The sequence below is a fragment of the Lissotriton vulgaris genome, chromosome 2_2 (genome assembly GCF_964263255.1).
Source record: "Lissotriton vulgaris chromosome 2_2, aLisVul1.2, whole genome shotgun sequence".
Taxonomy (NCBI): Eukaryota; Metazoa; Chordata; class Amphibia; order Caudata; family Salamandridae; genus Lissotriton; species Lissotriton vulgaris.
Window position 1 is genome coordinate 109,341,497 of NC_141688.1, and position 26,931 is coordinate 109,368,427.

The 26,931-nt window shown below is 44.7% G+C and overlaps 1 protein-coding gene across 9 annotated transcripts in view; it reads right to left on the reverse strand.

The window, feature by feature from the left end:
- Nucleotides 1–26,931, reverse strand: part of HERC1 (HECT and RLD domain containing E3 ubiquitin protein ligase family member 1) — a 2,101,515-nt gene that overhangs the window by 659,707 nt on the left and 1,414,877 nt on the right. For all 9 annotated transcript variants that reach the window (XM_086959402.1, XM_086959399.1, XM_086959397.1 and 6 more), the window contains exon 53: nt 11,507–11,643. In XM_086959402.1, the coding sequence (XP_086815528.1) occupies nt 11,507–11,643 (137 nt within the window). The remainder of the gene's footprint in view (nt 1–11,506; nt 11,644–26,931) is intronic.

Here is a 26,931-nt window from a genome sequence, read left to right on the forward strand (position 1 = left end):
GTGTGCGATTGACATATTTTTCGGCAATTTTGCTGATTCCGGGGAGCAGCAAAATAGGGCGGTAGTTGCCCAGTTCAGCCGGATCCAAGTGAGGTTTTTTTAATAATGCCTTCACCATTGCTTTTTACCAATCATGGGGGACTGTGCTGGATGCTAATGAAGCAATGATAAGATTAGCGATAGGAGAGGCAACAGTAGCTGCTACCAGTTTCAGAATATTGGGAGGTGCCGGGTCAAGGGGTGACCCACTCTTAACAGAGGGTAGAATGGGAAGGAGTGATTCTTGGGTGAGCGGAGTGAATGTTTCTATGAGGTTGTTGTTCTCCTGCTGTTCCGAGTCCATAAGCTTAGGTGTGGACTTGTTATATGTTTGGGGGAGGTGCCTGAGGGTGTTTTGGATGTTGGTGGAGAAGAATCCTGCTAGTTCATTGCAGCGGCGTCCGGACAGATCGGGGGCCGCCGGAGGGTCTGGGACTTCAAGTAGTTTTTTTAGCGATAAGGAATGTTTCTCTGGAGGAATTAGCTGATACTAAAATCATTTCCTCATAGTAGGAAGCCTGGACTATTTTTATTTCTGATTTATACGCTGTGATGGCTGGCCTATATTCTGATTTCTTATCCATTGAGAAGTCTTTTCTCCATGTTCTTTCTAATTTTTTTCATTGTTGTTTCAGAAGACGTAGTTTGGGGGTAAACCATTCGGACTTGTTAGGTCTGTCTTTCTTTTGTATTGTTTTTCTGGGTAGCACTGCGTCGAGTGGGTTCTCAATCCAGGTGGAGAACTTTCTGTTAGCTGCGGATGGATCGGCGTCTTGGTAAGGTTTGCTTTTTTCCAATTCACGGGTCCAGTCCTCTACGGACAATTTGGGCCAGGAACAAATTTGAGTACGAATCGCTAGGGAGTGGAAACCCGTGATTGGTGGAGACCACGAAAAAGGGACTAGGAAATGGTCTGACCAAGGGAGGGGGATAGGGGTTTTCCTTTTAGTTAACTTAGACTAGAGAAGATAGGATCAAGAAATGCCCTTTAATATGGGTTGCTTGCGGTACCTTTTGATGCAGTTGGTATGCCGCAAGGTCATGGGCTAGGTGAGTGGCAGACCTGTCCCAGGGGATCGTCAACGTGTAAGTTAAGGTCTCCGAGAAGGGTAAAGATGGTCGAGATGCTAGCGAGGTTTTAGTCGCTGTGATACCCACACGCAGAGAGCCTGATCCTTGATCTGGAGAAGGCGTTTGATATGCTGTCTTGGGACTACCTATTTAAAGTGCTGACCAGACCTGCCATAGGCAGGTTCCTAGCATATATAAATTTGCTGTATACTCTTCTGTCCTCTAGGGTCAGCCGCTTAATCTCAGTCCCTTTCCCAATAGGCTGAGGAACTTGCCAAGGATACCGCCTCTCTTTCCTATTCTCTTCGTCAAAGCCATGGAGCAACTGGCCATCCGCCATCGGGGCAAGGGGGAGAAAAGGGGAATCCCACTAGATGGTACAACCCATGCAGTGTCACTATATGCCGATGACTTACTGCTTTATCGCTGAAACAGCAACCCAGGCACTGTGGTGATAGACACCACTCTTTGGGCTTTTGAGGAGGCAGCTGGACTAAAGGTGAACTGGACAAAGTCATGCATCTCCCCCCTTTGCTTTGACGATGTGGCACGGGTACTTTCAATGGGCGGTACTTAGCTGACCTGGGCAAGGGAAATAGTTCGCTATCTCAGAATACACCAATATCATTCCCAGAATAACTTATTTGAAGGGAGCTTAAAAAAACATGAGTTCACAGCCTTCAAATCCCTGACTAAATTCTGGAAGCATTTACCCCTGGCCCTCACTGGAAAAATCACCTTCTCCAAAATGGTAATCATCCCCCGATTATTGCACTACTTTCTTAATGTACCCGTTTACCCTGGAAGACTATTTTTCCGTGAGTTGGACTCCTTACTAGGGTTATTGGACTTGGACGATAAGTGACACTGCAAAGCTCTTAGCAAACTCCAACTACTAGTGGGACAGGGCGGATTGGGAGCCCCATACTACGAATCATATTACCTTGCAGCCCAGCTTCATTTGGTGGCTCACTGGTTGGCTGGTATCAAACGAGTGCCGGAGACTGTGCTTTTCCACCCGATGTCCTCTATCAGTTCATCCAACTCACTGTTAAGTTGCAGCGATCATGGTCCCTACATGTCTGCATAGCGCACAGCAGTCTCAACCGAATTTTCCAATTGACGTGCCACGCCCGCAACCTCCAGGCGGCAATGAAGGAGACACAGACCCCGCAGCATCAGGTTAGGTGTCTTTATTTAACCTTGTTTCCCAAGAACGAGGAGGCGTTTCGGGCTGTAACAAAGCCCTTGATCCCATGCGGAACACCATCGCCATACTTGTTATTAAATGTTTGCCAAGTGCACACCCACCTCCCAGGTTCCGTGTCACATGTCCAGCAAAAGTGAAGACAGACTACAACTTCAACTTGATATCAGAACAACATCTTATCGTATTGTATATTGCTATTCACTAGTGAATTACTAAACATTTCAAGATATATGAATGCATAAATAAATACATGCATACATGATCATTGTTTGTAAAAAACAATATTTTGTATGTTGAGATTAAAAAACAACAATGTTCTGGAACTCAGCTCTAATTATTAACACCAACCCCTTATACAAGGTATTATATCTGTGTAGGGACTGCAGTACCATTTAATAAATTTCACAGGATAAATCCCGAATGAATAGATTTTGACACTACTGGTATTCAAAATAATAAACAACAAATGTTCTGACTTCTATACTGTTCTTGTCGAGGTCAATTCATCAAATTGTAACGCGACACGAGATAAAGTGCATAAATGCTTAGAAGCAAAAAAACATGGCGTGCAGAATAATGCTGAAAGTGCAAAAATAAAAAGTGCATAAGATTGTAAACAAGTGCTCAGTATAATTGATGCAAATTTCATATACATTAACAGTAAAAACTTGTTAATAGTAAAGACTGTTAAAATCGCACAAGTTACTACTTGTGTAACGATATATCTGTAAGAGACATTAGTTAGTGATAGATTCCTTACCTTAGAATATCCCCAGGAGTCAGACTGGATCCGGAAATGTTTGCATAGCAATACCCCTGCGCGCCGGTAGGCGTCGTCTGCGGCTCCGCGACCGTCGTCGGCGTCGTGAGCGCTGGGATGACGTCGTCGGAGTACTTAGACGGCGCCCATGCGCGCTGACGTCAGTTCTGATACACAGCTTTTCCGCGCCAGATACGCAGAGCCATGATAGAACTAACACTGGTGCCATGAAACTAGGGAACTGAAAGGAGATGACCTTAACCCTAGATATCAGTTCGCAGAACGGGGAGGATGGGTGGGTCGGTAAGGAATCTATCACTAACTAATGTCTCTTAAAGATATATCGTTACATAAGTAGTAACTTGTGCATCTGAAAAAGACACGTTAGTGATAGATTCCTTACCTTAGAATAGATACCCCAGCAATACCAACCCCGGTGGTGGGTCTGCGAACCAATATCACACCAGAAAGTCCTGGAGGACGGAACGGCCAAAAAAGCCATCCCTCCGGACTTGACTGTCCAGGCAGTAGTGTCTTGCAAATGTGTGCAGCGAGGCCCACATAGCTGCCTGGCAAATGTCCTGTAAGGGGACTCCTCGGCCCAGGGCAGTTGTTGTTGCCGTGGCCCGAGTGGAGTGAGCCCGCAGCCCAGCCAGGGGCTCCTTCCTCGCCATGGAGTAACATGCTTAAATACACAAGATGGTCCACCTCGAGATGGTCCTCTTGTGTACAGCCTTTCCCTTCTTCGCGCCCACGTAACCAACAAAGAGTTGGTCATCCACCCGGAATTGGCGTGTGCGATCTAAGTAGTAGGAGAGCGCACGTTTTGGATCCAGACGGTGGAGCCTCTCTTCCTCTTTCGAGGGATGCGGAGGCGGAAAGAAGGTGGGCAAAGTGATGGACTGCCCGATGTGGAAGGCCGTGACAACCTTGGGCAGAAAGGAAGGTCGTGTACGTAACACCACCTTGTCAGGATGAACAGACAGGAAAGGTGGAGAAGAAGAAAGAGCCTGGAGCTCACTCACTCTCCTGGCAGAGGTGATGGCAACCAGGAAGGCAGTTTTCAACGTGAGAAGACGGAGAGGACAGTTATGAAGTGGCTCAAAGGGAGCACACATCAGGTAAGTGAGAACAAGATTCAAGTCCCACTGGGGCATCACGAAGGGAACAGGAGGGAACATGTGTGTGATGCCCTTCAGAAATCTACTTACAATGGGGGACTTGAGTAAAGAAGGCTGATCAGGTAGCCTTAAGAAGGCGGATAGAGCAGAAAGGTACCCTTTAAGAGTGCCCAGAGCAGAGCCCTGCTGGGCCAGGGAAAGAAGGAAGAGCAGCACTTCCGAAAGGGGTGCAGAGAGAGGATCCACAGCCTTTGCTGTGCACCATGCCACAAATCTTTTCCACCGGCAGGCGTATACCGACTTCGTGGAGGGACGCCTGGCTGCCAGAATGATATCACAGACTTCAGGAGGCAAGTCAAATGGCCTCAACTGCCGCCGCTCAATCTCCAAGCTTGAAGGTGGAGACTGGACAGGTTCGGGTGCAGGACCGTCCCCTGCTGCTGCGACAGGATTCCTCCCAAAGAGGCAGAGGAATCTGGGGATCGACTGAAATGCTGAGTAGCTCGGGATACCAGTATCTTCGTGCCCAGTCCGGAGCCACAAGGATAACCTGGGCCCGGTCGCGCCTGATCTTCTTCAGCACTCTGGGCAGAAGTGGTATAGGCGGAAAGGCGTACAACAGACTGCAGCTCCACTCGCGACGAAAAGCGTCTCAGAGCGAGTGCCGCCTTGGAAATTCCAACGCGCAGAACTGATGACATTGCGCGTTCTCTTCTGTGGCGAATAGATCTAACCAAGGCTCTCCCCACTGCTGAAAGAGACCTTGCGCCACGTCCGAGTTCAGACGCCATTCGTGATCCATCATGCACCGACGGCTGAGTTCGTCCGCCCTGGCATTCAGAGAGCCTGCCAGGTGTTGAACCACCAGGGTCACGCCCTGATGTTCCAGCCATTGCTGATGAGAGGTGTTACCTCGAAACCGGTCCGGTCCTCGGATGCTTGATTCCGTTCTGGGAAGGACATGGCTTTTGTAGTTCGGACTGGACTGTTCCCATGGGGCACAGGGTCAGAGCTGATTTGCATATCGCCATTGTCTAACCCACGGTGGTGTGGAGTGCAAAAAAACGATGGATTTGGGCCCAGATCTTTGGACTGGGGTGAATGTGTGACATTGATCCACATTCTGTCCATCACCTGTTTTGTTTGCAATTGCCGCCCTAAGTGCGCTGGGGATGCTCAGACGTGGGTCCCAGGCACTCCACACCACTGGAGTCAAGCTAGCCGGGCTGATGAGAGGTGTTACCTCGAAACCGGTCCGGTCCTCGGATGCTTGATTCCGTTCTGGGAAGGACATGGCTTTTGTAGTTCGGACTGGACTGTTCCCATGGGGCACAGGGTCAGAGCTGATTTGCATATCGCCATTGTCTAACCCAGGGTGGTGTGGAGTGCAAAAAAACGATGGATTTGGGCCCAGATCTTTGGACTGGGGTGAATGTGTGACATTGATCCACATTCTGTCCATCACCTGTTTTGTTTGCAATGGCGCAGAGCATCCTGGCAAAGGGTCCACGACCCCACCCCGCCCTGATTGTTGCAGTACCACATGGCGGTGGTGTTGTCGGTGAACACTTGCACTACACGTCCCGAGGTGTGGACTGGCCTCGCCACGGTCCCCGACCGCCGCCACGGCGGTTTCCACGTCCGCCACCGCGCTGCTGGACATTTTGCGGTGTGTGGCTGACGGTACGTGGTGGGGCGCCCCTTCCGTGGCCACGAAAGGAGCGAAAGGCACCCGTTTGCTGGCGTGGGGCCGTGAGGCCCAAGAACTTGGCCGTAACCCTGGAGTCCTTGAAACGTTCCAGCGCATGGTCTGCCTTGTCGCCGAAGAGGCGACGGCCATCAAACGGCATGTCCAGGAGGGTGGCCTGGACATCGGCCGAGAAGTTGGCGGACCTCAACCAGGCGTGGCGTCGAACTGCCACCGTCGTTGCCATCGCCCTGCCCAGTGAGTCCGTTGTATCCAGCCCACACCGGATAGAAAAGCGTGCTGCATCTCGGCCGTCCGCAAGGGCTTGGCCGAGTTTAGCCTGGACCTCCCCCGGGCATCTTGGCAGCACCTCCGCAACCGTGTCCCACAGAGTGTGGGTGTAGCGGCCCAAGAGACAGGCGGTGTTCACAGACCGCAGCACCAGGCTAACAGACGAGAAAACCTTCTTCCCGAACTGTTCATATCTCTTGGATTCCCTGTCGGGCGGGACCGACGGGAATGCGGTCTGGATGACCAGACTCTCGGGGGTGGGATGGGTGGACAAAAAGCATGGGTCGCCCGGGGCCGGCGGTAGCGTCTGGCCACGTTCCTATCCACAGGTGGGCCTGTGGCGGGCTTGGACCAAGTGCCCAGAAGAACGTCACATAAGGCCTCATTGAACGGCAGCAGGGGCTCCGTGGAGCTTGACTGCGGTTTGAGGACCTCAGTGAGGAGATTAGTCCTCACGGCCGCGATGGGGAGCTGAAGGTTTAAGGCCTTAGCTGCCTTCGTCAACACTACGCTGTAAGTAGAACCTGCCTCCGAAGCCACAGTCGGAGGCGATGTAAATCCAGTGTCTGGCGATGTGTCAATACCACTGGCCTCCCCAAGCTCATATGTCCAGTCCTGCTGTGACTGGCAATCTTGTGCCAGAGGGTCCTCGGACCCCTCCCAATGTTCCTCGTCACCTGTGTCCTGGAAACCAGGATTAGCAGACAGGGCCTCCTCGTGGAGATAAAAATCCCCAAAGGCCGACTGAATCGGTGCCCAGCGGCGCCCTTCCGGCGCCTGAGTAGGACCGCAGGAAACATTGGGGGCAGCAACCACATTGGCCGCCGGGGGCGACACCTGAAGGGACGGCGCCGGCGAGGTCATAAGGTCGACCGGCGAGGTCCCGGATCCGGAACCGGATCCAGCGAGGTCCTGCGGCGCCGAGACCGAAGTCGCCAGCGGCGTCGGAGCCGAAGCACCCGACGGCGTTAGGGCCAAAGCGCCCGACCCGGAAGGACCTCCAGACGGAACCGATCGGCCTGAAGGCGCCACGGGAACCGACTGAGGAGGGAGGGCCCTCATTGCCATGAGGTACCTCTCGACCTCCTCCGGCGCCGTGCCGTGCCCTGGGACCCGAAGGTGTGGGGCAGGCGGCGACGCTTGCGACTCCCGCGGAGCCGCATGGGCGGTGTCGCCCGAGCCCCCGGCCGCATCGTGCGAGCGTCGGAGGATCGATGACGTCGCTCTGACCTCTCATGCCTCTTACCTGAGGACTTGGAACCAGACGATCGGTGTCCACTTCCAGAGCTTCGATGACTCCGACCTCGCGACCTGTCCCTCGACCTCCTGTGGGACCGGGACCGGGACCTGGAGCGGCGCGGGCCCGACTGCCTCAGCTCGAGACGCTTGCGGGACCGCTCCCGCCTAGCCTTCGACGTCAGGGCCCGGCAGTCGGAGCAGGTTCGATCATAGTGGTCGGGGCCTAAGCACTTCAGGCACCGGCGATGGGGGTCCGTGACCGACATGAGTCAATCGCACTTCGAGCAAGGCTTGAACCCGGGCATCCCTGGCACCGATAAGTCGAGAATTCGACAACAAAGAGAGAGATCAAAAGGATCAAAAAGTTCAGTCAAAAATTGACTGGGGGTAGAGCTTCTTCCGGATCTGCGCTAGCTGGCGCGGAAAAAAGAAGAACTGACGTCAGCGCGCATGGGCGCCGTCTAAGTACTCCGACGACGTCATCCCGGCGCTCACGACGCCGACGACGGTCGCGGAGCCGCAGACGACGCCTACCGGCGCGCAGGGGTATTGCTACGCAAAAGTTTCCGGATCCAGTCTGACGCCTGGGGATATTCTAAGGTAAGGAATCTATCACTAACGTGTCTCTTTCAGATATATAAATATATTGCTATAAATCATTATACTAGAATCTATCACAAATTAATATTAGATGCAGCAGATAAGATAAATAGCAATAGTCATTACTTCATGATAACAGTAAATTTATATATTTCTACAACCTACCTACAAATCTTAAAGTATCAGGAATTGAACGGATGAAAGAGTTTTTTTACAAACAAACTCAATCAGCTCAAATAACTCCCTGTTATGCCTATCACTGTTAGCATTTCTTAAGAGAAACTTGTGCATATCCTCGGTGTTATTTTACCCATTGGGCCATTTACTGTCGAATTCCAAAATGATTTTGGTTTCTTATTGCCTCAATTGGCGCTCTCTGTTGCCCCCCCCCCCCCCCCCCCTTGCCGCGGTTTAGGGATGGCATTCACCACATAATAAGTGAGAAAGTTTACATTCTTGTGTGTTCTTAAAATGCCTACCTACAGGGTACACAGGATCACTGTGAAGGATAGCAGGTAGATGTTGTAATATTCTGACGTGCACCTGTAGCTTAGTACTACCAATGTAGTTCAGGGCACAGGTGCACGTCAGAACATAGACTGCATATCAGTTGTGCAGTTATAGCTGCCAGAAATGGCAATAGGAGTGTCACTAAATGGAGTAGAGTAGTGGGTCTTATAGCATCTAAATTTGCAATCCCTGCATGATGAACATTTCCTGAAACCAAGAGCTGGTAGTAACCAATTGGTGGGTTTTGTTGTCTCAGGATAACTTTTATCAAGAATAGAACCCCTTGATTTAGCTCTTCTGAACGTAACCAAAGGAGTTTCAGCCAATCGATCCCAAAGCACAGTGTCAGTCAGGACAATAGGCCAATTTCTTTTAATGATGGTTCTGATTTTTATTTCCTCATTGCTGTAGGTAGTGATCAATCTAGGAGTGTCATTTGTATTATCCAGAGGTACCAGCTCATTGCCAAGATGATGTAAAACATTATTATAATTTTTAAATAAAGTATCTATTGGCCTAATAATAGCCTTATTCAAGGCCTCATTTAGAGTTTCATCACTGTATCCTCTAATTTTAAGTCTGTTTATCATATATGATGTAGACAATCGGTAAAATCACTTTCTACACTACAGATGCGTTTTAATCTTAAGATTTCTCCATAAGGTATACTCGCAATGAGGTGCTTGGGGTGAGCACTATTCGCATGGAGTGTTACATTACCAGAGATTGCCTTTCTGTATAAAGTAGTTTCGATTTTACCATCCCTAATGTACACTCTAACATCAAGGAACTCGATGGTGGTTTTATCAATGGGAGATGTGAAAATTAAATTAATAGAATTATTGTTAATAATTTCTATAAACTGTTGGGCTTCATCTTCACTGCCGTTCCACAGAATAAAGACATCATCAATGTATCTAAGATAACATAGAACATGTTGGTCAAACATTGCATGATGCAACTTTTTAAGAACCTGTTTCTCCCACCAGCCAACGTGAAGACATGCTTAGCTGGGAGAGAAACAGGCTCCCATCGTTACACCTCTCACTTGCTTAAAAACATCTTTATCAAAAAGAAAAAAGTTGTTGTTCAAACACCACGAAATGAGCTCCAAAATAACCTTATTATGCTCATAGAATTCACAAGATCTATCATCCAGGAAATGTTTGACCACTCTCAACGCCATGCTATGATCAATACTGGAATAGAGCGATTCTATGTCAAGTGTAATTAAAAACAAGTCATCGGTCCATATTTGTTACTAGGTTTTCATTAAAAAATCTCCTGTATCCTTGACATAGCTTGGCAACTCCTTGACAAAATCCTGTAAAAAGAAATCGATGCATTGTCCAACTTGTTCACCTGCACTGTTGATGGCCTAAATAATAGGCCTGCCTGGGATAGGCATTATGCTTTTATGTACTTTTGGAATCAAGTGCAGTACAGGTAAAACTGGAAATTCTTTATACGTGAATTTGTATTAATCTGTAGAGATAAGACTATCTTGTCTCCATTGGGCTAGTTGTTTCTGTAAAGTCTCTTTTGCTGTGTTATATTCTTTCAATGTAACCTTCTTGTAGCATTCATTATTATTCAGCTGTCTATTTGCCTCCTCAATATAGTCTTTTTGAGGCTAAATAACGAAGTTGCCGTCTTTATCCGACTTTTTTATTATGATGTTGTGATCGTCACCCAACTTTTTCAAGAGCTTATCATATTCACGTTTCTTATAATGCATATTTTTTTCCTTGTTATTGTTAACTTGATGGTACAATATTTTGAGATCCTCAATGACAATATCATGAAAAGTATTGATCGCATCTTTAGGCACAAAACAAGATTTAGGTTTAAAAGGGCTGATCTCAGCCCCTTTCTGCAACAGGTTTATTTTCCTCAGTCTCTCTTGTGTGGCTACATCTATTTCAGGAAGTGAAGATTGTATTTCCGTTTGATCATTCAAGTTGTGCATAGTTAACAAAGTTGGAATGCCAGAGACCAATAATGTTTGGCCTACACCTTCATTCTCTTCAAGTGCAGTGCTTGTCATATGTTTGCCAGATTTTAATGCAAAAAATATTTTGCGTTTCAGTTTTCTAATAAAGCAATATATATATATATATATATATATATATATATATATATATATACACAAACACACACACGCATATATATACAGACATATATACATATATATATATATATAAACAAACCACTTCCCTCCAAAAAGAAAAGCGCAATATATATATACACAGACCCACCCACTAATCACGTACCCAGAGCATCCACTCAGATACCATAATTTGACAAGACACCGATATCTACCAGGTTCTTAGGATCTAGACAACTCTAGCAGGTTATAATGTTTGCTAGCACACTGAATCCTAATCCAGCACCCTAGCATTCTCTATCCTACACAAAATGGTGCACTAAGTTACAGTGTATTTTCAACTCCACAATGTACAACACCCGCTGTTATCAATACACTTTTTGCATGGTCAATTTACTTTTTATTTACCAATTCAAACAGTGAATCAAGATTTATATTGGCATATTTTTCAACAATGTCTTTTAAATAGGAACAACTTTACTATAATCATTATATTTATTATAGGCTCCCTTATTTCGTTGCAGTTGAAAGAGATTCCTGATGTACGCATTAAAGCAAATTATGCCCTTACTCGCCCTACATCTCATTTTAATTTATTTCACTCATTGAGAATACAATGTCCAGCTGGTGGTGTAAATACAGGCTTTAGATCTCTAGACTTGGAAGCATTTAAAACAAAAAAATAATTGCTACTTTTAACTTGGGATGCACGTTGACTACTAATGAACAATAGCTCTGGAGGAAATAAGAATGTGGAAAAACACATTGATAAAAGCAAAGAGTGAAAAGAGTGAATTTTGAACTGAAAGTAACAATAATGATCCAAAGACTAAGACTGAACTGAAGCAGTGTAAAGGAATTCTGATCATACCATTAACTTGCCATATATTAACCATCTTCTCACAAGCGCCAGCCAGATACTTTCCACTGACACTCCAGCAGACCGGAGATAAGCTTGGATCATTAGGTGACCCTAAATTACTCACTCCATCTTCTGAGATTCCTTCTCTGTAATACAAAAACAGCAAATGTTCAAAAATGTTTGAAGCTCAACAGTTTCTTAACAATATAACTATTATGGAGAAGACAAGTTTGATTGTCTTACAACTATGCTCATTCTGAAACGTTAACTCAACAGCACTTATTTTACTTACTTATCTTAATATGAAACTCTGGACTCAAGCTCCACAGCCCAAGACCCATGTTTGGAATTACATAGACTAATAATCACATTTTTGAAGTTTTTGCCAAATAGAGAAAGGTTCCTTGCTTGAAATCTTAGAACTTTCATCTGTATACATACAGATACATTTTTGTTGTTGTTTGAAAGGTCAGTTCCTCCTTGATGAGAAATAATTCTGTCAATCACACTTTTTCTTAGATGGTGTGTAAGACTCTTCTATTTTGAAGCCCATAACTTCCTTCCTTTATTCTTGTAGAATGAAGAAAGACCATTTTAGATCAGCCTTCATTTGGTACAAAGTTACCTGCAGTATATTTGTTCACCAAGTGAACAAAAACAATAGTTAAAAAAAGATGGTCATTAAGACAAATGATTTTAGGAACACACTTATAAATCTTCTTTTCCTAAAAAGGGGGAGAAATGCGAATAGCCTGATGTGACTGGTTCCGTTTTTTGAGGTGGGGTCAAACATCACAGTGTGTAGTATTCCAACAACTTCTACAAGGAAAATGTACTTGCTTGTAATCCTAGATTTGCTCTGTAATGCATAAGCAGGAGAGTAGTATACCAAGATAAAGACAACCTTAGAGATGGGATCCAAAAGCACGGGAAGAATACAAACACAGTCAAGCAGGGTGGCATGACACTGTGGGCTATCTTTCCGGGAGTTAAGGCCAGTATAATAGCGCTTAGTAAATGTATGAACAAACATACAGATCTCTGGTTTGAGGACATTACTGAGAGTAGCTTCCTTGTCGCAGGTGAAATAAACTTTAAATTCACCTGTTAAAGGTCTATTAACTTTCTTTCACCATGTAATTATGCACTGCATCATTACATGCCATCTAGCTTTGGTATGTTTTGTAGAAGGCACACATTCGCAAGCAGTCCTTTAAGCGACAAACAGTTGTTTTGAAAATCCCAAGTAGTTTCTCACATTCAGTTTTACTTCTAATGTGTGGAGTCACTTTTGCCTGGAGAACAACTGTTATGGAAGTGAGAAGCTAAATGTTTGCTTTATTATGGAAATCGGTCATAACTTTTGGAAGTAAAGAAGGACAAGTAGGTCTTACTTTATCAGATTAGGAGAAGCAAAAGAGTTTGAAAATCTAGAGGAATTCAGGTTGTGGGATGTGGTTGAGGCTGAAGAGCAAGTACAATTTGGTGGAGTCATGAGGAGTGCCGGTTTCATTCAATGAGTACTAGTAGAGCGGCAGTATGATTTGCAGCCTCCCTGCATGCAAGGATGCAATTAAATTCAAGACAGTATCTACAATTCTTACATAGACCTGCGCAGAACACTGGGACGATAACCTATGTTGAAGGATGCAAAGTTTAGTAATAGAAGGCCCACTCTTACCCGAGGTCGTCCCCAATGACCATCAAATGTAACTCAGCACTGCAATAGTTTGCCTATTGATTACTGATGGTTGATTGAATACCACTTTCTCAATTTGGCTGTAGGTCTGCAATTAGAAAGGTCAGAGGTTTGATCTAGTGTACACTTTTTCCAGAAAGAGTTGAAATTTGCAGCCTTGAAGCAGTAGGAAAGGTGCTAGAGAGCTGGGAAGATGATAAATGGTTCTGGCCTATGCAGGTTGATACAAGGGTGTCTGTGTAGATGGCAAGAAGCAGAGTTCAGATGAAGAGCTAGACGTACAACATAATTTTATAAGGTCTGGTAATTATAAGACAGAGTGGAAAGAAGATGCAGAACAGAGAATCATGGCTGGGACACCTGGATGAGATATGATGTCTACGTTGAGGTTCTGGAGTGACTTTTGCTCTGGGACAGGTGTTATTGTTACATGCTGTAGGCATGAAATGAGCTGTGAATGTCCCTGTTTAGATGGGAAATGAAGTGGTCTGAGGGTCTCTGGGTATGAAGACAAACTTGTAGTGGTCTCAGGGGCGGGCCTAGCCACGAAGCAAGATAGAGGGGCTCTGCTGGCTGAGCGAAAAATCCTGCACATTCCTCAGCACATTGACTACTAGCGACCTGACATTTGCCTGCCCATGTAGAAGGGCGATGCTGTGAATCTTGAGACACCCAGGCTGGGTGCGCCCTGGGCTTGTTGGGGCCGGTACGACAGGTGGACCCAGGGACCCTGAGGGTCTGGGCGGACGGTACTGGCCCAGCTGGGAAGTCTGCCTAAAATCTACCTGGGAGGACCCGGATTGTTTTTCCCAGGGGCTGAGTAGGGACAATTGGGACTGCTCGGGCACCCCGCCCGGACTGCACTCCAAGGTTGTGGCCGGGGCCTATCACTGTTCACTTCACTCGTGGTGTGAACAACTCCTGCACAACGGCAGGCCAACTAGCCGCTAATCACACCAAATGGCCCCCATGCTGTGCCCTCGGGTGAAGTAGACAAAGATCAACAAGCTAGGGGGAGTATGGAGAGTCACAGCGGGCTATACTTGGATGCAATGGGGCTCACTGAAAAACGGAACTCAACCCGCTTCCCAGCGTGATATTGTTTTGACCTCTGCCGTTAATAACTGGATATACTGGAGACTAACCAAGCCAGGATGGGCAAATACGACATGCGGCAATTCAAACTTCCATTTGAAAGCAAAAACACTTGCCTGGCAGAGATGGAACTACTACAGGGGATGACCTCAGACCCCCTCCCCCCCCCCACGGAAGAGGCAAGCCAGGACGACGACCTCAAGACAATCCTAGTGGATGTCAAGACAAGCCTCAAGGTAATCAACTCCAAGCTGGAACTCATGGCACAACGTATTGAAAAAATTAACAAGCTCATAAACACGAAGATCTCATAGGCCATCTCGAAGCCAGAGTCTCAGATATTGATGATACTCAAGCTACAACAAGAGAACAACTGCTCAGGAAGGACTAAGTCCTTGCTGTCATAAAAGCCAAAAATGAGGAATTGGAAGCATGATCAAGGTGCATTAATCTACGCATCCTTGGTCTACCGGAATCCACTGCTATCAACAACATGGAGAACTACATCACATTATTGCTGAAAGACCTCTTGGGAGAGGCTTTGTTCCTGGTGTTCGTCACTGAGAGGGCGCACAGGTCCTTGCTGCCACGGCCACCTACGGGCATCCCGGCCCGCTCTATTATTGCACACTTACTTAACTATAAAGACGGCATGTCACCCTCTGCCTCTCAAGGAAACGCTGCGATATACAATACAGGGGCAACATGATTTTCTTTTATCCGGACTTCACCATTGCAGTCCAGGATGCTCGTATAAAATTTCTATCTACCAAGAAAATCCTACAAAAGGCATAAATTAAATATGCCCTCCTCTACCCTGCCAAGCTGCGAATCGCCCATGAGGGAAAGGCTCGCCACTTTGCCAATGCTAAGGCAGCCCTTAAATTTGCTAAAAGTATCACACCAAGCAAATCAAAGGGATCCCCACAACAGAAAGGGTGTGGGGGGTCACAATTGGAAAACAATGACTAGAGTCACTCCATCCTGGGTCTTTCGTTATAACAATACCAGCAGCGGAGTAGAGCCGGGGGTTGGACGCGACTGCCATGCGAAATTGACAGATAACGAATTGCTGTGGGTGTTCACAAATTGCAATTTTTGTTCTGATGGTTATTAACTTGGGCAACATCCGTTGCTTCAGTCACCCAGCCTAGATCTGGCTGGGGTTTGTGCCTGGCTCTTCTCCGCCCTCCGGGATGAATCCCTTGCAAGAAGCAGTACTGATTTTGAGTTATGGGGTGTTGATGGGTGTGAGTGGGCCTGGCAACCAAATTTGGGGGTTGGAATGGGTGGGGGTGGGTTTCAGTTATGCTTTTTTTAATGGTCTTTCCTGTTTGAGTATGTTCACACTGCAGGGCTGGGTCCCTCACTAACACTTCCTCCCCTTTTCCCCTAACTGATTGGCGTACAAAATACACACTACCTAAGTCTCACTTCCTGACAGAGCATTTGAGCATCACTACCATCCATCGGCACACTGCAAATATAACTGCACCTCTGGTGGATATCTGACATTTTGCTACCACAGTATTGACAAGACTACAGGAATTAAATGCCTGACTTGGAAATTAAGAGGGCTAAATGCTGTGAGAAAGTACAGTGTTGTACATACCTACCTCACCAGCCACCAGATTGACATATGTTTTCTGCAGGAGCTTCATCTTACCCCATCCACTGCATCCCGGGTGCGCAGAAATACCCACATCCCATTATTTCAATTATGCTCGCGGACAGCTGTATTAATTCACAAAGGTATACCATGGAAACTCACGCAAGATAAAACTGACACTGAAGGGCGCTTTGCCCTTCTGGCTAGCACTCTGCATCAACATCCAATTATATACGGACCTAATACTGACTGCCCAGAATTCTTTGGAGAAGTATAGCGGCACATTGTCAATCTAGGACTGGGCACTATAATATGGGGGAAGCTTCAAAGTTCTTGTGGACCCGAATTTATATAGATCTAGCACCTCCCGTAGGCCACACCTCAACGCCGCACCACAGCTACACACCCTAGAGTCATCTTTATATAGTCATAAAAGGTACATTTATTGCAAAACAAGCGATAGGAACAAGACTTCCGCACCTTGAGAGCTATCTCAGAGCACTGAAACTAGAGTATTTTCAATCTAGAGCACCAGCTACTATAGCGCTCATATGAGAAAAATTCAATGAAGAGGCAGGATGTGAATTGCACAATTTAGGTAGTGAGGGGGACAGCCAGCAGATATGGGGAGGGAGAATGCACTGGCAGAACGATGGCCCTTATAATTAGACCACACAAAGCTAATGATTATGTCGTAGACCTTATAGATGAAAATATGGATCAAACTAACCCCACTGATATCCTCAATACGATGACCACCTATTACTCAAAACTCTATCAAACTAAATCCCAAACATTCATCGACCAAATTAAAACGTACCCGGAGTCTATACAATTATTGTGGTTAGACAACGCACATCGACAATGCCTCGATTCCCCGTTCACAGAAGAGAAAGTCCTGCTTCGTTCTTGATGTTCAAGAGGGTGAGTGTGAGGTAAGAGCCATAGACTGTCGTTGGTTTACCTGGTTTATATATCACAACTATAGTAGAGCTCTGGAGGTCATGTGGAAAGATGCCACTGTCTTTTGCCTCCGAGAACAATTTTAGCAGGTATGGGCTCAGTAACCCAACACTTCTGTTCAGCCTGTATGCCATTAGGGCCCTGGGTTTTCCCAGGCTTTAGGTTGCCTCTGGGGGTCTGCGACTCCATTAGAGTCACCTGTTCCTCTAATGTCTGCCAAGTATCCGCTGACAGAGTCGGGATTCACACTTCTTCAAGGCAGGCTTCTATCTGGAAAGTATCCACCAGTAAAAGGCAGGGTAATATCTGGCGAACTCATTTCCTATCTCACCAGCTGTAATATATGTGGTATCATTTTCACCCAATATAACATTTACCCATCTCACTTCTACCTCTCTCATGTCCAACCATGCCAGCAGTCTCCTTGTTTTTTCACTGGCGTTATATAGACGCTGGTATGTGTGGCTAGGATTGTGGCTCTAGCTTCTTGATATGCTAGCAACTAGTAATCTTTAGAAAGGATCGCAATGGTGCGCAGGCGGGAAGGGTCAGTTGTTTTGCCTCCAGCTCTTTAATGTCCATGGTTTTCCTAATTTTCTTTTGAACCACGATATTTGCACCGTGTATCTCTGAACTGTTTTGTATGCCTACCATAATATGACTGCAGAGGACACAGAGTCTTTGTTCTCATTAAAGTTTGGTGTCTACTTTAATCTCCAGGGGGGCATGTTCTCGTTCTGCAACTCCCTGGTGTTATGTTTCCATCACACCCTCAACCTACGTACACTTGTGCCATGGATAAACCACAATGGCAAGTGATCTGAGAGGCCCCGGTGTAGTGTAGTTCCTATATTCCCAATAGGCTCCGCGCATTGGAATATTATATCCTGTAGATTAGACATAGGACTGAGGTCGACTAGTTCTCTATGGAATATACTAGACTTAATTGTGTGTGTCAGCTAGCTCAGAGGTCCCTAGAAACTTTTTCGAATTCACAAGAAGGGATAAGTCTCTGACAACCGCATAAGCATGACAACTTTGTTTCCCTAATATAAAACGTATCTTCAGAGTCGTGGAAACAATAGATATATATTTCACTCAGTCAATCGTGCATGCTTCGTTTCACTAGAGGTGCAGAGAAAGTAGAAAGACGGGCGCTTTCAATAAAAGGTTTTATTGAACAGTCTTCTTTCTCAAGCATAAGAAATGAACTGCTACAATTGTAAAACTGTTTGAAAAATATAATGCATACAGTATAAATAGTAGAATAAAATAATACTGTAAGAGCATTGTATGGTTCCTAAACCATATATAAATACATACATAAATAACAGAGGCTAAAAGTACTCAACTGGTGCTTCTAAAATACGCCTACCCTGGTGTAACTAACCTAAGCTTAGTACGAGGGAAGAAGTAAGTGAGGTGTAGCATAAATGTAGTATTATTTTGCCAAGAATCTGCCCAAAATTTCTCTAAGGGTCTAATCAGCTCTGTACCTTAGTTTAGAGTGAAGAAGGTCAGGCTTGGGACTCGATTTCCCAACAACCCGCAAGGGTAGCTTGGAAACACTGCAGCTAGATTTCTCGGCAAGAGAAAAGACAGCGTCTCTCTCAGTGCGTCTGCTGGAGGGTTCGGCTTCCTTCGGCACTTGCTGTAGCAGGGCGCGTCGGGAAAGTAGATAGTCGAACTGCTCCAAACAACTGTGTGTTTGCTTGGGCGAGTGTGGGCATATTTCTACCTTGAAGGTGCCGACTTCGACGTACAGTTGGACATATTAACGTCATCAAAGAGTCTCAGTTCTTTGAAAACTCCATGAGTTCTGTGACAAATCAATATTCAAGCAAGGGGAAGTCCCCGGCTGCTGAAGCTGAGTTTTCCAAGAAATCGTTGTGGATTTTCGGAAGTAGTGGAAGTAGCCCTGCTGTATTTGGACTGCATGAGCTATGCCTTAATATGGTTATTTCTATGCCTATATCAGGATATGGTGATTTATACCTATATAAGGGCATGAATCGGGAAACTTACAATAGGGTCCTAAAATGATACATAACATCCACTCCATGTTATCATGTTCATCTAAGTTCAAGCATTTAAACATATAATCTAGAGCATGTGTTTACAAACCCCCAAAAATCACATAAAATGCATTGGAAATGGTTGCACACGAAAAAATGATCATTTTGTATAGTACACATTTAAGGAAAATGACTTCATTGTAAGCATATGATATGATATTTAGCAATGCTAATTGAATGAATCACGAAAATTACATTTACGAAATAGCTCGTAGTTACATTAAAAAAAAAAATCCAGACCATCCCATATCAGAAAATACAAACTGTTTTTGTTTGTGGATTAGGCTCATATTGTTTCTAGGAAGTGTTCAAGGAATTCTTGCTCTCCAAGAATAGTTCTACTTTAAGCAGATTACTTTTCGTGAAAAAGTTAATTTTTGTTTTTTGGAAAAAGTCAAATAAATCTGTTGTTAAAATATAGTTCCAAACTTGGTAGTTTTTGTTTTTAAAAAATTGAAAGTCGAATATCTGAGTTCGAAAGAATGCTGTGTACTAATTTCAAAAGTTAGTCTCGGTGTCAGGAGAAAACATTAAGTCATCAAGGCTGGCAAATAAATTGTCAACCACAGTAGATGAAAGTTCGACTATTTCATTAAGAAGGTCAATTGTGCACATATGCGAAACATCGCCGTCAGCGTCAGCCGCGTTAGCAATGTTCATATCAGATGGCACCTGTGTGCCTGTCGGTCCACGTATCTCACCTCCAGTTGGATTTGCCGGTGAGATCTCAATGAATGCCGTCATCATGATTGGTAGCCGCTGGGGACAACAGAACACATGAGCCGTTATCGGACCCAGTAATGAGTCAGCATCCGTTGGCATAACCAATGGTAGTGTTAGACACACATCTAACACGCATTCCTCTCCACAAAGCAGGCATAGTAGAACAGATAAGATGCAATCTTGCCAGATTGGTCTGAATGACAGGAACCATGTGGTATTTAGATCTCTCAAACGAGCCAAGCCAAGGATCTGGGTAATTCTCTCACGATACCTCATGGCCTGGAGCGCTTTTTCCATGCTGACTTTGGTATCACTGGTGGCCGGATTTGACATAACGGAGCAAGAGGAATAAAAATAAGATCCCTGCTAGAAGTTCCAAAATGAGAGGCAGGACACCGAACAGACTGGATAAAGTTAGGAAAAATGCCCAGGACTGCTTCAAAGGGTGCTAACAGTCCCGAAAAAATCGTCTTAAATACATGTGCAATACCGCTGGTATCAGACATGTTAAAGATACGACCTAACGTTTCTGGGAAATGTATTGGGCAGTTTGTTGATAATAATGCATGTATCTCTGCAGAGGACCTTGCAACTTGCAGATCATACGTCTCTCTGGACGAGGTCAGTGGCACAGTTTTCTTTTTTACAAAAGAATGGCTTTCATTCTGCTTAAAGTATCAATTCGTATAGAAGAGATGTTCAGGGAAGGCCATAGTGGCGACTCCCCGTCTGTCTTAGTTTTAGGAAACAATACTTGCATACAGCAAGTGACCCTGGCTGACACAGTAACGAGATAGCTTATTCCTGGCATCATTCTACAACAGCTGTGATCATTTAACATAATGTAGCTACCATTGGAAAGCTGCCTGAAAATTGGATCTATCACCACTGTGGGCGAACCCTGCAGGTGGCAAGAAAGGTTATTGGAAGAACCTTCGCTGGCACTGTGTATATTAATACCTTGACACAATAGTGTACCGCTTAGTGAGTTTTCACAATTTTTACCACCAAGAAATACTTTCTTTCCCCCACTCCAACAATTGTGTGTGTATGGTAAATCCCAGGTCGACTTAATGTATTCTTTACCCAACCTTTCATACAGGCGTTTTAAGCAATACTGAAACTGGAAAGTCGTCACTGGTATCGTGATGGTGCCATGTATTATCCATTCAACTGATGGTTTCTCAGAAACGGTCAAAGGTAATCTCTCCAGTTTTTCAATGCTCAGCACCGTATAGTCTGCTCCCCTCTGTGCCAGTGAGATTTGTTTATCTGTAAGGTTAAATACAGTAAACAATGACGTAGTGTTGATTAAACGCCAGGGTACATAGCCAGACCAAAGGTTTTGCAACGTCCAACCTAATAGCATTATAGAATGTAATTGAGACTGGCCATGTTGTAGCATTAGCTAGTCCTGTTCCATTATGTCTACGGCAGATGATACAATGCTGTCCAAAGAGTAAATTCTGGATGACAGAGTTGTTAACCCATTGTCAACTATAAAGAGTGATTTCTCTGAATGAATACAATCAATTTCTCGTATTCTTTCAGTTGTTTCCATTTGCGTGACTTTCCAAGCTTCATTGTAAGCAGAGTATATACCGGCAAATATGAAACGTTTATGACGTGGATTACGAGGTCCCATTAAGAATTCTCGTAAATCAACACCATCTTTAAGCAAAGATAAGTGTTGTTTTATTTCTGGAAGTGTGGATTTTTGTAGCCATTCAAGGCACAGTTTTCCTACACTGTAAGTTGTTATTATCCCTGGATGTTGTCTTTGGATGTATCTTGGATCTGGCCGAGTTACTGTGAACCCTTGTGTCGTGTCTGTGGGCCAGATTAACCATTTTTTCCATTCAGGATTTGTTCTGTTGTAAAATATAATTTACATCTACCTCCTCATCTGAAGTTAAATTACTATCAGGTGTGGGCTTTGGTATGGAAGGTTTGTTTAAATCTTTTATCTTAGCAATGCTAAGACAAGATGTCTGTTGAACAGTGTCATTTAGGAACATCATTTGTTCTAGGATGATAGAAGCTCTAAAAAATGCTTCTGAACCTTGTACCTTCAAGTCTTTTGGGCCCCAAACAGTTTTTGTCTCAATGTTGTCTTTCCAAAATTCAAAGCCTAAGGTGGACAATTGATTTACAAAAGGGGGTGGACAATTGAGCATAAAAGGCTGTAGAATACATTTGTTTAGTATTTGTCAACATACTTTTCATGCCTGTCTTATTCACATTTTTAAAGTAAAAACTTTCTGGGTTTATAACATTAAAACCTGTGAAATATGGACATTTTCTAAGAAACGTTTTAGAACTACCCTTTGGAGGTGTTGGACAATGTTTCCATTGATTATAAGTTAAAAAATTTCTAGACCCAATGGGAGACGGACCTGCAGAAGGAAATCCCGGACACTACGTGGGCTCAACTGGTTCAGAGGGCCAGGAAAAGCACCAGAAACGCCCGCTTCCAATTAATACACCTCTACATACTCCATAGGGCCTACCTTACCCCACAGAAAATATCACAATACTTTGGCGCAGAAGACGCAGCGTGCCCCAGATGTGCGCTATTAGGCGCAGACTTACTGCACATGCTGCGGGGCTGTCCGCACCTGCAGGACTTCTGGAGGGAAGTGGGCGACACCTTGAACGAAGCCACAGACAGGGACCTGCAATATGACACTGCGACTACAATCTTACACTGGTTTCCACACACACGCAACACTAAACTGACGAGCAAATTCATAGATATGGGCCTACTTATCGCAAAGAGGGAACTTACCAGGGGATGGAAATCAAAGACGGCGCCAACACACCGGAAATGGCTGGCCGAATTCCAGAAATGGGCGGCAGCAGAAAGAACACTCAGATACCAGATGGCGCGTCGAGGGTCAGACGAGAAAGCTCAGGAAACGGCGCTGGCATGGGAAATCTTGGTCCAGGCACTCAGGGACGATGCAGTGGAAAGTGAGGAAGAGGAGGACATAGATGGCCCCGGGGTCCAAGGGGAGGCAAGACCGATCCCGGCACCTACCACGGACACACACACTCCATGATCTACTCTATACTCCGTAGCTAGCCCACAAGCTTCAATGCATTTCTACCGAACACAGGCACTGGACACCGCAGCACACCGAAGGGGAGGGGGGTGGGAGAGCGAGGGGGGAGGGGAGGGAGATACATTACCCCAATGACACCAGGAGTCGCAGTACACACTGTTGAGATACTAGCGGGGAGGGTTTGGTTCAAAAAAAAGTTAAAAGCAGAAGGCGGTTGACCACTGAATAAGCCACCACTGAGTAATGTGGAAATGTGCTGCTTGCAATCGCTGCCACCCGGCCTCAGGGATGCGGGTTACAAGGCTGTGTACATACTGTTTGGTACCACGGTGAATGCTAAGGTCCCGCGCAAACAACACTGAGTATACACTAACATGTGACTTTTGGAATCTGCAATAAAAATTGTTTTACAAAAAAAAAAAGTTAAAAAATTTCTAGGGTTTGCAGATTTATGCAAGTAATGATGGCCAAAATGATTAAAACAATACATTTCTTCATAATTTGATGAACCTTCTAAGTATTCATGTTTTGTAAATTTTGCTGACATTTCTAAGTCTGCCATCATGTTATTAACAGTCGCAAAGTCCCAATCATCAGAAAATGTGCTGGGTGAAACAAAATCACTCAAGGAAACCTTAAATTGATGAGGAATCTTTAGTGGCTCAACAGGGCCATAAATGTCATAATCAGTTGTATACCATGCTATTCCACCAGGTAGTGGGACCTCTGTAATGTTCACTGATGACAGGTCTCGTTGTTCACGATGAGATGATTTGTGTGGTTTCAGGAGCAAGTTGATGTTCTAACTTGCTGTGTCCATTTTAATGTGTTTTCCATCTATCAGCTTTCCCAAACTTAATACAAGAATGAGCCAAAGCAGGAGATAAAGTACACCTAACACAATCCAAAGATCAACCCAAGGTGAAACCAGATATGTATTTGTAAGCTCTTGACCAAGTTCCTTTACTTTTTCCTTGAAATATTTGTTTGCTGGCGTAGTTTCAGGTTCAATGGGATCCTCAGAAAAATTATCGAAGTTGATAAAATAGCCAGAGGCAGTTCTGTCAATTGTTGGTATTGCAACCGGATTCTTTGAAATCGCTGGAGCTGTTTGTTCCCTTGACATGTTTGTATAGTCAGATGTTACATCATTGTAGACGGGAGTTTCTTGACGAACTGTTATTTGGGTTTCAAGAGGCACAAGCGACATGGCTTTATTGCATAGTCCTTCTTTTCTCACTTTAGAATCTTCAAAGGGATGAGTCTTTCAGTTTGAACCTCTTGGATAGTAGCAAGATTTGGTCGTCTGCTACATCTTGGGAGTCCACTTGGCCGACTACTTATTATCGGCCACATGGTGTGGTTTTACCAGGTCAATTGACACGGACCGGTTCTCCTTTTTTCCAGCAAGGGGCGGCAGTAGTACTGTTCTTGATCCGTGGATTGCTAGTACAGGTACTGGTTTTCTGTAAAAAGGCCCAAATTCCTTCTTGTCCACTATTTTCTCCCTGACCAGATCCCCAATCCTTGGAATCCAGACAGGTCTTGGTGGGACAGGTGGTTTTTCTTCAGTGGTCGTTGGCTTTTCGCTGATATTGCTTAGACTTCTTCTTGTTTCATTTAAGTCCTGTAAAACAGCCAAACAATCTTTGATATCAAAGGGTTTTTGCTCTACCACAGTGTGACTATCGAGGTCTTCAACCAACATTCTGGTACCAAAAAGGATTTCATATGGAGTGATTCCACCCAGAGAATTTCTTGGCAGGTTATTAAGACTATGTTGGACATTTATTAGATGTTTGACCCACCCATCACCCATACCTAATACCCCAGCTGTTATAGATTGCTTAATGTCACGTTTTTTTCTCTCCACAACCGAATTTCCCTTAGGATGGAATGGACTCGAAAATCGCAATGCAATGCCCAAGCTGGCCATGGCCTCCTTGTAAGTCCTAGAGCTAAACGCAGGACCCTGGTCAGAATGTAGTGTGCCGATAAAGACTCCCAAATCTTTTATAACAGTTCAGGCGTCAGCTGAGCACTGAGGCCACATCCAAATGAATCTCGAGCATGAATCCACTGCGACCATGATATATTTATAGTGGCCATCCCTTTGTAAGGGACCACAGTGGTCCAGGTAAACACACGCTAGTGGTTTATCTGAAATGAGAAGGGGCGCCTGCATCGGGCGTTTCACTGTTGAAATTTTCATTTTCTGGTAGATTTCACATTCCAAAACATAGTTTCTGGTTTGTTTCCTCATGCGTGGCCACCAGTATCGCTGTTTTAATAATGAAACTGTGGCGGAAACACCTGCATGTGCAAAGGCAAGCCCTTCATGTGCCGCTAAGATTAGCCCTAACCCGTGTCCCATGTTTGGAATTACTCTATCCCCCACTCCAGGGATTCGAGCAAAAGGAACATTATTCACATCAGTTATATACGAGTACTTGAGTGGAAAGCCCTTTGGTAATGTTTTACCACTGTCTTTTATTAAAGCAGTGACTGCATGCATTATTTCGCTGTCTAGTTTTGTTTTTGAACTTGTAATTGCAGCTACGGAAGCCGTTTGCACAGCTGCCTTTGCGGCTTCATCAGCCAATGAATTCCCTTCAAAGTGAACGCCATCACGCTGATGACTCAGTGTATGGATCACATGAGTATTTTGTAGTTCCTTCTGTAAAAGAACTACTTGTTCCCAAAGCATTTTATACTTGATTGTGCCACCTTTTGCTTCTTTGAAACCATTTTGAACCTAGGTCTGCAAATATTCATTGTATGCCTGGACGCAGTAATATGAATCGCACACTATGAGTGTGGGGAATTCGCGATCGGTATATTCCAGCGCCATCTTGAATGCTTGGAGTTCAGCTCGCTGAGCTGTACAGTCTCCTAGTGATTGAGTTTTTGTTACCATAGGTCTAAATTTACCATTGTGCGTGCGACCTTTAACAATCGCGCAAGCAGCACAGTAAGCTTGTTAACCCCCAATCGCGGGCTGTGCTGATCCGTCTGTATATATTATACAGCCGTAATGTTCTAGAGGTAGAATTTCAGTAGGAAGAGGACATTCTTGTTCGTATTGGAGAAATTCTTGTGTCTACAAGTAAGGGTCAAAAACGTATTCAACGTCTGTTGCAGCAAGAGAATTAACCCATTATATCCATCTTGGATGTAGGGCTTTTGCATTTGGAATGCTTGCCTTAGTCACTGCCTCTAAGGCAGGTAGAGGTGTAACGACTTTAATGCGTTTGCACTGTACGAGGGCTCTCTCCTTTGCTACAGCAGTCTGAACCTCTGTCATAATTTTTTCTGTTGAAGTGAATTTCATTTCAGCTTGTGTGTACAAGTGTGAATTGTAAGCTATTGGTACCTTTTCACCTTTATTAAAGGTAAGGTACGTGAATGCGCATCTTCCTGGGATGCTTCGGATAACAAGGTTGGGTACATTGTCACTTGTTTGTAAGTGTGTTGTTGCCAATATGTCTGTTTGTACTGAATGCTAAATTTCTGTGTGTTTTTTAGTCCAATTAGTAGGTTTGAAATCAGGTTTGATTAGTTTGTAGAGAGGTTTAACCCTTTCTGCGTAATTCAGAATGTAAGTTCTTCCGAAGTTTAGGAATCCTAGAATTGACTACGTTTTTCAGCATTTTTGGAGTTTGGAGCAGCGCACATTTTTCTAAAACGTTTGCTGCCAGGCTTTTGCCTTCACTTGAAAGTTCGTATTCCAAGAATAGGACGTTGAGGTGGGCAATATTTGATTATTTAAAGTTGAATTTATACCCTTCAGAGGCGAATCCAAGTATTATGGTGTTCACCCTGTTCAAGTGCCTGTCCAAATCATCATCTGTAAGGTAGATGTCATTGACATTAGATAATGCCTCATCATCATACATTTGTAGTAACTCTGTTACTCCCCTGAATATAATCCAGGACTGTTCTTGACTCCCTGTGGGAGACGACAGAAGTGTTGGTGTGTCCCCATTGTTGAAAAAGCGGTCAAGTACCTGCTTTCTGGTGCAATGTTTTGACAGAAGAAACCGTTTGAAATATCTAAAGTAGTTTTATATTTCTTCCGAACTATATTATTCATCAGTGCTGCACTGTGTGAATTTTGTACTGCTAAAGTTTTGCAACAGAGATGATTTGTGTGGTTTCAGGAGCAAGTTGATGTTCTAACTTGCTGTGTCCATTTTAATGTGTTT